The 12359-nt window shown below is 38.6% G+C and overlaps 1 protein-coding gene across 1 annotated transcript; it reads right to left on the reverse strand.

The window, feature by feature from the left end:
• Nucleotides 1-1194: 1194 nt before the first annotated feature.
• Nucleotides 1195-11947, reverse strand: HEMGN (hemogen). Its single transcript, XM_008573026.1, has 4 exons — nt 11887-11947; nt 9898-9991; nt 4320-5425; nt 1195-1301 (listed from the first exon to the last, which is right to left on the reverse strand). Exons 1-4 carry the CDS (start codon nt 11945-11947, stop codon nt 1195-1197), a joined length of 1368 nt encoding a protein of 455 aa, XP_008571248.1.
• Nucleotides 11948-12359: the final 412 nt, after the last annotated feature.

The following is a 12359-nucleotide window of genomic DNA, read 5'->3' on the forward strand; positions in this document are numbered from 1 at the left end:
TCATGCAGTTCTCTTGAATGTGTCTTGAACTCACCCTTCTTTTTTTTTTTTTTTTTTGTCTTTTGTCTTTTTCCGTGTCCGGCAACGGATCGCAACCCTCATTGTTGCCCCCGTACTGGACCGGGGACCGGCAACGGGATTGCAACCCTCAGTGTTGCTCCCGCGCCTCGCTCAGCCAGTGAGCGGGAACCGGTCTGTATGTGGGATCCGAACCCTCGGGCGGGAGCGCCACCGCGCTTCCCAAGCGGCGCACTTATCCAGTGCGCCACCAGGCCGGCCCCTGAACTCACACTTCTGTGTGTCACATGCAGTAATGCTGCTATCCTTACCTATACAAGTCCTCTCCATCTTTTAAGGCTTCACTTACGTGTAATTTTTTCAGGTCACTCCAGCAAAAAATGAACATTCCCTCTATTGTATCTACTATTCAAATGGCACTAGCATTTACTCTTTTCTTTTGTGATTACATTCTGTCTTATTCCCCCATGAGACTAGATTAAGCCCCGGTGGGCAAGGATAATGTACTATATATGTCTTCTAACCCCCACAGTGTTTAACATGATGCTATCCATTCAGTTCAGCATGCAATAATGATTTAATGTACACTTTGCACAAATACAATATTTAAAAAGTAAAAACAGAAAATCAAAATTCAAATACAAAAGTAAACTACACCCATCACTTCAAAATATCTTTTAAGGAGTCCAGAATAAGATTTGTTAACATTAACTAAAAGATCCAACAAAAGCCTGAATAAATTTTTGATGCTACTATTACATTAATAATTGAATAAGTTTACAAGAAAACTATATACTCTCCAAAATTTTAAATATTCAGACTTAATCACTTATCTGCTCTTAAGAATTAAGCAAACAAATGTTTGTTCTTAGAGGGAAAAATCAATTATTTAGTCCTTGCCCTTCCCTTGTCTCTTCCCACCATTAACCTCCTCCCCATACACACACACACACACACACACACACACACACACACACACACACTAGCAGGATATTGTCTATATGGTAGAACCTAAAAAAATGTTAGTTCTGTCTTTCAGATATGGTCTATAAATGGAAAAAAGACTACGTTAAAATATTAGTGAACATTGTAGAGATTTCTACAATGTTTTGAGAAAATCACACAAACTATTAAGATGTATATTCCATTGGACTGCAACTTTATGGTTGAGCATTGTTAAAACAAAACATAACTGTAGATGTCATTTTCTGGAAGAACTTCTTGAGGAATGTTTGGAATTGCTGGTATTTCTGGTTCTTCTGCTTTGGGTTTTTCTTTCTTTTCTGTAAAATCAAATAAAATACAGAAATAGATTGAAAAAGATGGTATTGGGATAATTGACTATCTATTTGGAGGGGGAAAAAAACCTCACACCAGGCACAAAAATTAATTTCAGAGAGATTAAATATTTAAATATCATAAATTGGGCTGGCTGTTTAGCTCAGTTGGTTAGAGCATGGTGCTGGATAATACCAAGATCCAGGGTTCAACGCCTGAACTGGTCAGCTGCCAAAAATAAAATAAAATAAAATAAAATAAAATACCAGAAATAATACTGTTTTTATAATCTTAGGATTCTAAGCAGGACACAGAGACCAAAAGCCATTAAGGAAAAGATTGAAGTTTAAATACTAAAAATTAAAATTCTATATGGCACAAACCACTATGAATAGAATGAAACCACAAACAACAACTGGAAAAAATATTTACAACATATGTTTAGGAAAAGGTTTAATAACTATCATTTAAAAGAGATTTTTTAATCAATCAAGAAAAGGCACATATCACAAATTTGAAATGGGACAAGGATTTAAACCAAGCAATTCTCAAAAAAATTCAAGTTTATAATAATCATGAAAAGATGCCTAGTATCATAAATCATCAAAAAAGTGCAAATTAAAACAATTAGGTAGTTTTTTCCGTTTTTAACCTAGCAGATAGGCAAAGATTTTTAAAATGTCATCACGTGCAGTGCTGGTAAGGATGTGGGGAAAAGGCACTTATGTAAACTTTTGGTTTGTGTTAATTGTTACAACATTCGTGGAGGCTAGGCTGACTGAATATATCTGAACTTTAAATGTGGGTACCCTTTGGCCCAGCAATTCGATAGGAAATCGAAGGAAATAGTCAGAAAACTTAAGCTTTCAGTGCCTCAGTTTCCTTATAAATAAAATAGGGATATTGTTTATCTAATAGGGTTTTTAACATTGAATAAAATAATTCACATAAAATATTTAATACAGTGTCCGGCACATAGAAAGTGCCAAATAAATACCAAGTAAATAAACTTTATTCCCAATGACATTCATTGAACATTGTGTAATAGTAAAACCTGGCAGTAACCTAAGTGTTCATCATTATAAGGATTGGTTGAATACATTATTGCACATACAAATAGCACAATAGTATGCAATTGTTACAGAAGATGTGTTGGGAAAGTATAGGAAAATGGTCAGGGCCCCTCAGATGTTTGGGATTTTGCTGAGCATTTGCTGTAAATAGGGTGGAGTTAGTGCACCTGCGTGGTGCTACCACCCTGGCTGGCGTCTCCTGCCTTGGGCGTCTGCCCGAGCAGCCATGCTTTCCAACCTACTGCTTCCAAGGACCTGTTTGCCAGTTACCTAGCTCATGTGACCCAGCCTGGCATGTGAAGGGTTTGTGACCCAGTCTGTGAATGGGCTTTTGAGGGGTCTGTGAGCTCCAGACCCAACCCTAGCTCGTCAATTGGCCCAGTCAGTGCAAGATTATGGGCAAGTAAAAGAACCCAACAACTGGCGTGGTCATGTAGCTTTACAATTGGCGTCATTGGCAGGATTCCAACATTAGCCCTAGCGAGACAAGATGTCATAAAGATGGCTACAACATATATGGTAAATAAATTTTAAAAAACAAATTACAGAATAGAATGTACTATACTATCTAGTTTGGTAAAACAAAACAACACTGGGGATTAGAGATAGGAGATGATATTATAGGTGACTTTTACTGTATATTCACTTACATATTGCTTTACATTATTATAATGAACTTTTGTTACTTTTATAATCAGCAAAAAATAGATATTCCCATTTGTATGGTAAGACAAAACCAAAAACAAGGTGAGCATTAATTACTTGCCCATATTGACCTAGCTGGGTTTAAAATAAAACTGTTAGGGGCCGGCCCGGTGGCGCACTGCTACAGTGTGCCGCTTGGGGGTGCGGTAGCGCTCCCGCCGAGGGTTCGGATCCCACATGCAGACCGGTTCCCGCTCACTGGCTGAGCAAGGGGCGGGTGCAGCACCGAGGGTTGCAATCCCGTTGCCGGTCCCGGTCCGGTGCGGGCGCGACACTGAGGGTTGTGGTCCGTTGCCGGACACGAAAAAAGACAAAAAAAAGAAAAAAAAACTGTTAGAATTGGGGCACTGTGTTGATTACAGCTGCTTCTCCAGCAGGGTATTCCCATCAGTGCTACATTTGTCTGCTTTTTACTGTAATTTATTTCTTTAAGGTATTTTTTCGAACCTGTATTACTTGGAACCTAGCTAACACCATGTTTTTGTTGCACTCATCTTTTACAAGAAAGAACACATAAGCTTCCAAAGGGATTTCTTTAGAAAACAGTTCCCTAGGGATAACTATGGTGTGATAGACTCAGCCCATTTCTTATACTGTCTACACAGTATTGTACACAAAGACAATCGAGGTTCTCAGTTATGTCCCTGAAGCAAGTCAGATTAAAGAAAGGTCACATTATTTTCAAAATGCTATGCTTAGAACAAAGCTTTCAGGAACAAATATTGAAATAGAAAGGGTTTTTGGTAAACCTGATAAGTCCTGCAAGAATGAGGTCTCTGGTAACAATCATATTTTACACCTCTGTATTTCCCTTGGTACTTTGTACTATGAATTTATTTGTCTTTATCAGGAAAATTAAATTTTCCAGAAAAACTTCACTCATCAGGCTTTCTCATTAACCTAGACTTAGTCGCCATTTTAAATATTTTGCATATTATTCATCCTATGTTGGGTTCATTTTGCTAGCTATAGCTTCTCAAAATAGGTAGTACATACCAACTGTAAATGCATGCATTTTCAGTTATTTTGTTTTAATTCTTTGGAAATGTGCCAAGACAGATTTTGGTTGCATGAAAAATATTTTTTACTTGAACTAGCCAATGAAATTTATAGTACCATTTGAGATAATTGGGGATAACCTAGGGTTGTAAAAAAAAAAAACACCTGAAAATCACTACTCTGAGGGAGATATACCTATGTTGGTGCTATGGGGATAACTGGGTGTGCCTAACACACAGCCCGTACCTTTAGGAAAAGTACAAACATCCTTTGTATTGTCCTGGTGTGCTTGAGGATCCTGGCCTTGGGGCCCACCTGTTTCTTGGTATGGTTTTGGAAAGCATTCTTTAGGCACATCCTTATTTTTATAAGTCGTAGTAGAGAGGTCTTCAGGCCCAGGTATTTCTTGGTATATTTCAGTTGAATATTCTTCAGGCCCAGGTGTTTCTTGGTATCTTTCAGATGAATGATTTTCAGGCCCAGGTGTCTCTTGATATGTTTCAGTTGAATATTCTTCAGGCCCAGGTGTTTCTTGGTATGTTTCAGGTGCATATTCTTTAGGAGCAGGTGTTTCTTGGATTGTTTTAAGAGAGGTGGCTTTAGGCACAGTAATTTCTTCATATGCTTTATGAGAAAAGTGCTCAGATTCAACTGTTCCTTGGTATGTTTTTGTAGAAAGGTCTTCAGGCACAGCTATTTCTTGTGTTTTAGGAAAGAAGGTTTCGGTCTCAGCTATTCCTTGATCTGGTTCAGAATTGTATTCCTCGGGTTCAACTGTTTTTTGATATGTATCAAGAGCATAGCCTTTAGGCACATCTGGTTTGGGATATGCTTCAGGAGAGCATCCTTCCAAGTCAGCTATGTCTTCAGATGTTGTAGAAGGAAGGGGTTTGGGTACACCTGTTTCTTGACACATGTTAGAAGCAAGGTCTTCAGGTTCAGCTATATCTTGGCACATTTTAAAAGGCTGGTCTTGAAGTACAGCTATTTCTTGGCAGATTTTAGGAGAGAGGTCTTCAGGTTGAGCCATATCTTGGCATGTTTTAGAAGGATGGTTTTCTACCACTTGTTCTTGGAACTCAGAAAAACTTTCCTGATGTATAATGTTTTTTTGACATATTTCAGAAAAATGTTCCTCAAGCATAACTTTTTGCAGGGAGGCTACCAAAGGAAGGCCTTCAGTTACACTCCCAGGTAGCTCAGTTTTTTTCTCCATAGGTGCCAGTGCTTCCTCCATCATTTCCTTTTCTATTTGTGATTGAGGTTCCACCTTCAGTTCTGTATTTCTTTGTCTCTTTCTGCCTCTTTGATTTCCTTTTCCTGTTCTCTGCCATTTGTGTTTTTTCTGTACTCTGCTGAGAGATCAGAATTAGTGTCAGCAACAGGGCTACAGAATTCAAACAAATGCTTGTAATAACAGTCCCAAGTCCCCCCACTGCCTTACTGCACAACCTTGAACAAGTCACTTAGTCTCTCTGGGCTTCAATCAAAATACATGGAACTTGTTTGTAAAATGACGGAGCGGTGCTAGATGTTCTCAACTGTTAGAACAGGAAATGTTCCTCCAGGACTTTTTGGCTTTGATGCCTTGATCACCAGTAACTTTCTTGGTGAGTGAAATGTGTGTGTGTCTTTGATAGCATATACTTGAAGTTTGGTTATGGAAAATGTGTAATGCCTATTATACATTAATAGATTGGCATTCTGGTTTATACACTAGTCTCTTTGAGTTTAGTCTGTGTGAGTTAGCCCCACTATCCCCTGGGTAAATTGATACAACTGAATTTCTAGATCTTCAGTTCAGGCACAGCTCCTCATTTGTGCAGGGTGCAAGCAGATGAGGTGCTTCACATGCTTGCTTATCTAATACAGTGTCCCGTGTAAAGAATGCTGAGTAGCTACAGTATACCTCAAATGAGGTGTACTGTAAGCTGTGTCAAAAACTGCAAAAACATTTCTTGAGGTTAAGAAGCCTGGTGGAAAGACATGAGTGGCCATATTATACCTACTCCTAATTAATAAAGATCTAGAAGATGAAAGGATATGCATGGAAATTGTAGCCAAGGACAAACTGTTAGGCACTGCAAATATAACCAAATACAGATGGCTAATACAGATGGGCTGGGCAGGGGGGAGGTACTACAAATAAACTTTTTATTTATTTATTTATTTTTTTTAAAAGATGACAGGTAAGGGGATCTTAACCCTTGACTTGGTGTTGTCAGCACCACGCTCAGCCAGTGAGCAAACCGGCCATCCCTATGTGGGATCCGAACCCGTTTTTTTTTAAAAGATGACCGGTAAGGGGATCTTAACCCTTGACTTGGTGTTGTCAGCACCACGCTCAGCCAGTGAGCAAACCGGCCATCCCTATGTGGGATCCGAACCCGAGGCCTTGGTGTTATCAGCACCGCACTCTCCCGAGTGAGCCACAGGGCCGGCCCTACAAATAAACTTTTTATCATTTTTCTAAACCTACTGAAATTCTGTTCCATGCTACCTTCTCCGTGGAGCGTTCTCTAACAGACTGCAGGACTGAAATGCTCTCCCTGCTTAGCACTCCTATAGGATTTATTCTGAGTATTGTGCTTAAGGCAAGGAATGTAGGCTGTCTCATACTGTAGTTATTTCTTTTAGTAAACCAGACATTCTTTGGAGATGGAACCAGTGTTTTTTATATCTTTATAATGCTCATAATTCTTTGCACATATAAAAATGTATACCCTGTTCTATTTTTGTGTTTGAAAATTTCCACAATAAAACAGTTTTTAAAAAATTACTTCGGCGAAAACAGTTTGAAGTCAATATCAAAAAGGCATATACGGGGGCCGGCCCGTGGCTCACTCGGGAGAGTGCGGTGCTGATAACACCAAGGCCCCGGGTTCGGATCCTATATAGGGATGGCCGGTTTGCTCACTGGCTGAGCGTGGTGCTGAAAGGTCAAGGGTTCAGATCCCCCTACAGGGGTGCTGACAACACCAAGCCAAGGGTTGAGATCCCCTTACCGGTCATCTTTTAAAAAAAAAAAAAGGCATATACGTAATAGGACAGTAAAAATAAATTCTAAAACTCATATAGAAAAAGCGAAAATCTAAAGATGATGGTTATGGCACCTCAGCATTTTGAATTCTTACTCCAAGAAACCAAGGTAACAAAATAAATTATAAAGTTCTTACTGTCAAATTTTTTAAAAAATGGTGTATATGAATTCTTCAGGAAACACTTTTTTTCCTACAGTATTTAATACTAAATAATTTATTATTTATTTATTGTTATTATATAATAATTATAAATTATTGTATAGATTTCTATACAAGAATATCTGAGTAGTATAATGGTTCATGGGTTGGCTGATTAGCTTAGTTGGTTAGAGCGCGATGTTATAACACCAAGGTCAAGGGTTCAGATCCCCCTACAGGCCAGCTGCCAAAAAAAATAAAATAATAATAATAATGGTTCATGTCTTCCCTGGGAGTTTTTCAAAAGATACAAAAATATGTAGCCTAAACTTTAGTCTGTATTCTCTCTCATGATCGTGGGCAAGTTACTTAACCTCTCTGTGCCTTGGTTTCCTTATAGGTAAAATGGGGTAAATAATACCTGCCCAACTTCATGTAGTGGTTGTAAGAATTACATATGAAAATTTATATGAATGAATTATTCAAATATAAATTAGTACTCTAATATTAACATGGGAAACACTTATAGAGCCTCCTATGTGTCAGGCACTATATTAAGTCATTTACTTATTATCTCAAATAATTGTCACATCAACCTATGAAGTAGATACTATTATCTTCATTTTGCAGATGACAAAACTGAGGCACAGAAAAGTTGAGTAACTTGCTCAAGGTCAATGGCTAGGAAGTGGGGGAGCCAGGCTTCAAACCTACATAGTCATTCTGACTTGAACAACCCAGTTCTTAACCATTACACGCCGCTGCTTCTCTCTGAAACTACTAAAGTTTCACTGTGTGTGGTATGTTGTAGTGAGAAAAGAGGGTGCAGCCTCAGCAGTATAAATATGTGTCACCAGAGAAAGTCCAGCCAGCTGCCAAAAGGCTCACCACGGTGTCATCTACTTCAGTGAATTCCTCAGCTTTTCAGCCCAGCAAGCTTCAAAACCCACACTAAGACTAGCTCCATTTATCAGGTGCAGAGCCCATCAACCAGGGCAAAGAGACTGATATATAAACCTAAAGATCAATTTTTAAATAAACAGAAATACAAGTCACACAGTAGAGAATGCTTGGACTGAGAAATGAATGCACTCTTTCTCTGTAGACAAGTATTTGGGAAGCCAAGTAACGATAGAAAGGTTGCTTAGTGGGTATGGAATTTAGGGAGCTCATTGGATAATCTTCAACAGGGTCACCTGCTACCATAACCAGGTATGGAAGTTTCTGCTATAAAATGATATATGCATTCCTGAAAAACCTCGCTTTCTGCAAAATCATGCTCTAAAATGTACCTGTGGTTATTCAGGGGGAAATAGCCTTGGGACAAATGACTCAAAACCTATGCAACCTTTTAACACTGACAAAAATAATAATTGGTATCAGGGGAGATAACTTGGATGGTCCAGACAGGCAGCTTACTATGGCCAGAGGCTGCCTTAGGGGATAGTAAAAATGTGAAAAAGCAAGAGTGTAGTTGCAGGTTTGCAGATGCTGAGACCTGAGCTCTGTGCCAGCAGGTCTGTCATTAAGTTGGGCACATGAGGAAGTGCAAGCTCCCACATGGTGGAAAACTACGCAAGGCTGGTGTTGTGCTTCTCTGGGAAGGGAACACTGGGTGCAGGCTGAAAAGGATCCTGCCTATGCTGCAGCAAAGCTGAGGGCTTTTTCTTTACTGTTGAAGATTTTAATCCTATTCCCACTATTCTGGCTCCATTTGACTAGGGAAAATCATGAACCAACACAACTCCCACATTATAATGACATCATTCTCTTATTTACCAATAATATGTGAGCTAATTGGTGTTATAGAAACATCTGTTGTAGCAGAACAGACAGTACGTAGTGCACAGGGATGGGGGGCAGGTGGGGATGAGGGGAGTGGGAAACACCCTTAAGAAGAGTGCTTTGCTTAAAGCAGTGGTTCTCAACTGGGGTGATTTTTCCCACATCTCCCTGACCCCAGCCCAGAAGACACTTGACAATGTCTGGAGACATTTTGGTTGTCACAACTGGGGCGGAAGGTGAGAAGGTGCAGACCAGAAAATGCTACTAGCAAGCCAGTCCCCTGGTGTCACAGTCATATTCTAAATGGATGCAATTAGATACTGCCTAATTTATAATCATGTTCTTGTACTACCTCCCTGAGTTGACACACAGGTGACTGGCGATTTAGGAACTCCCAATCGCTTCATCACTCATTTGCAGACAATGTTTTGGTTTACTCCATGGGGAGTTAATCACACTCATTCAGTAAGAATTTTACTGACAGAATGCTTGGAGAACAATCTTGGAGGCTTCCTCAGTGATGTTTCCCGCTCCCAGCAGTAAGATGCTTGTATGTTTGAATCTCCAGAGTAGCTAAACACCAGCCTTCTGGACAACATAATTCGGTTGTCCAGTGCTTTAATTAAGAAAGGCCAGGGAGAACATTCTGTTCCCACCACTTTACTAGCTGTGTGACTTTGGGCAAGAGATTTAACCCACTTGAGACTTAGTTGTTTTTTTTAAAAAACAGGGATAATAGCTCCTGACTTACAGGATTGTTAGAAAGATAAAACATAGTGTGTAAAAGTGTGCAGCACTACTTGACACATAACATGTACTCAATAAGTAATAATTCCCACTCCCTTGTAATGACATCATACCCAAATAGCCATTGTGAAGTTTGCTTTTCTTGTGCTTCAGCTTTTCTTTTCCTGAGTTGTTCTCTGTTTCGCAAACTCCAAGTTCCAATGGTTTCTATAGGATCAAAATGAAAGTTACTAGAGAAAGTGATGAACTGTGGCTTTTATCAGCAAAAGAGTCTGATGGCAAAGTGGTAGAATGCCTATGCTAGGTTTTTTTTCTGGATTTTTGAGGACAAGGACTATATCTTATTTATCTTTGTGCCTCCAGAGAGAGCCTTCGAACAGACATTCAGTAAACATTTTTGAATGAAAAATACTACTGAGATATTATTTGTACATAGGTGTGCTACTAACCTATTACTTTCTTCAAAAGAATTTTTATATATTATACAAATAATAAAAAAAATCAGCCATGTTCTGCCATGTTTAACATGATAACCTGTTTTCATTTTATTCCTCATTTCCATCCAGTCCTTATTGTAAAACTGTAAAATTGTAATCATAGCAAGCCATAATTTTATCTTTTTATTAACCTAAAATTATATCAGAAATATTTTCCATGATATGGTCTTTGTAGTTATAATTTTAATGATGTCATGATACTTAATCTAGTTGATGTATTCTCATTTACCTGATCATTCCACTGTACCGAGCATTGGCGTTGTTGCCAGTTATTTTTTGCTTTGTATATCAAACTATAATAAGCATATTCATTGCATACAGCTTCATTTTTCTTTTGGATTTTTTCCCTTAGACTGGTGTTTCTTCAGGTTCTTTGGAAATTTGAGGGTATTATCAAAAAACGTGGTGCTGCCATTCGGGTTTGAGAAAAGTTAATGGGTCTTTGATATAGAATTTCTTAGAGCCCATGGGCATGATACAAATCTGCACTGAGACCTCCAAAAGCTAAAGAATGCCCCTTGGACCACAGCACCTTTTGTTCTTAGGACAAGAGTTCTTGATGAGAAAAAATTATACCTTTATTTTTAGCAACCTCTAATTAAAATTACCATTTCCTTCAGTTATGAATGTAGTAACAAAACATGGTAGTTTTAGCAGTAGGTGACTTTGTCACCAAAAGTGGTCACAGATTTTTTTTCATGTCACATTACAGTTGTTGCAGATATCTTAAAATATCATTTACTGTATATGATTTATTTGATTTGATACCATATTAGACCCACCACTGTATATCCTATTTAATGTATCTGTAAATAAGCACACATATTACTATATCAGTGTTCTATTGTGATAACTATATTTTAATATAATTGTGTCCTTTGTAATCCTATATATTTAATTCTATGTTTTTAAAATTTTTATTCTAAGAACCTATAGAAATTTTTATTCTGGGGCCGGCCTGTGGCTCACTTGGGAGAGTGTGGTGCTGATAACACCAAGCCAAGGGTTAAGATCCCCTTACCGGTCATCTTTCAAAAAAAAAAAAAAAAAAAGAAAGAAAGAAATTTTTATACTGTAGTTTCATCAGAATGCCAGAGATCCATGGAACAAAAAAGTTTCAAAACATTGCTTTAGGGTATCTCAAGGCCTAGGGTTCCACAAAACATTCAGAGAAATGCTGCTTTAGGACAGATCCAAGGACTGAGATAAGTGAGTCAAAAGAATAAGTACTATTATAGTTCTTGCTACCTATTGTTAAATCTCCTTGCAATAGTTATACCACCAAATGTATGCTAACATAGATGTGTGTAGGTATACTTGTTTAACCACAGCCATCCAGTATTGAGTATTTTCATAATCTTTCATTTAAGTATATTTCTTAATAATTTATTATTATCTTGTGTTTCTCTGGCTTATTAGAATCTTAGTGCTAAAAGACACCTCAGGAAGCTATCTATATAGCCCCAATTCTTCCCACCTAAGGTTATATGAATGTACTCAATTATGCCTTGTTGGAGTTTTTTTTGCCAGATCCATAAAGAGGAAGAAAATCATAGCCCCAATTTTCCCCAACACCCACCACCTCTTAACGGTCTCTTTCATTACCTGGAGCATGGTTCTCTTCTCGATGAGGATCAGGTGTCTTATGGTCCTTTCCCAAATCCATCTTGCTGCAGTACCTTACTGCTATTTGGTCTGACTTCCAAAAGCAGCCTAAAAGCTTTTTTAAAATATCAAAAACAACTAACACTTAAACACACACACACATACACAAGTTCGCTTGTCACTTGAGTTCCCGCCTAAAAGTTTTATCTGGTTGGACCACAGCTGCAGGCTAATTCTCCCTTCTTTATCACTCTGCACAGGTATGAGCAGGGGAAATGGCCGGCCGGTGCTGTGTCCTCATCCTCTAGCATACGTTGCTATTTATACAGGGAACTCCTCTGGCCACAGCCTGGTATGGCACAGCCACCAGTACAGCAGTCATTTTGTTCTATCTGCCAGGAAGTGTCTGGATCCGATGTTCCTTTTTACAAATGGAGGAAGAACATTGGGTATAGGCTCCAGTCAGCTCAGTG

Source organism: Galeopterus variegatus, unplaced genomic scaffold, assembly GCF_000696425.1.
Source record: "Galeopterus variegatus unplaced genomic scaffold, G_variegatus-3.0.2 Scaffold866, whole genome shotgun sequence".
NCBI classification, from domain to species: Eukaryota; Metazoa; Chordata; class Mammalia; order Dermoptera; family Cynocephalidae; genus Galeopterus; species Galeopterus variegatus.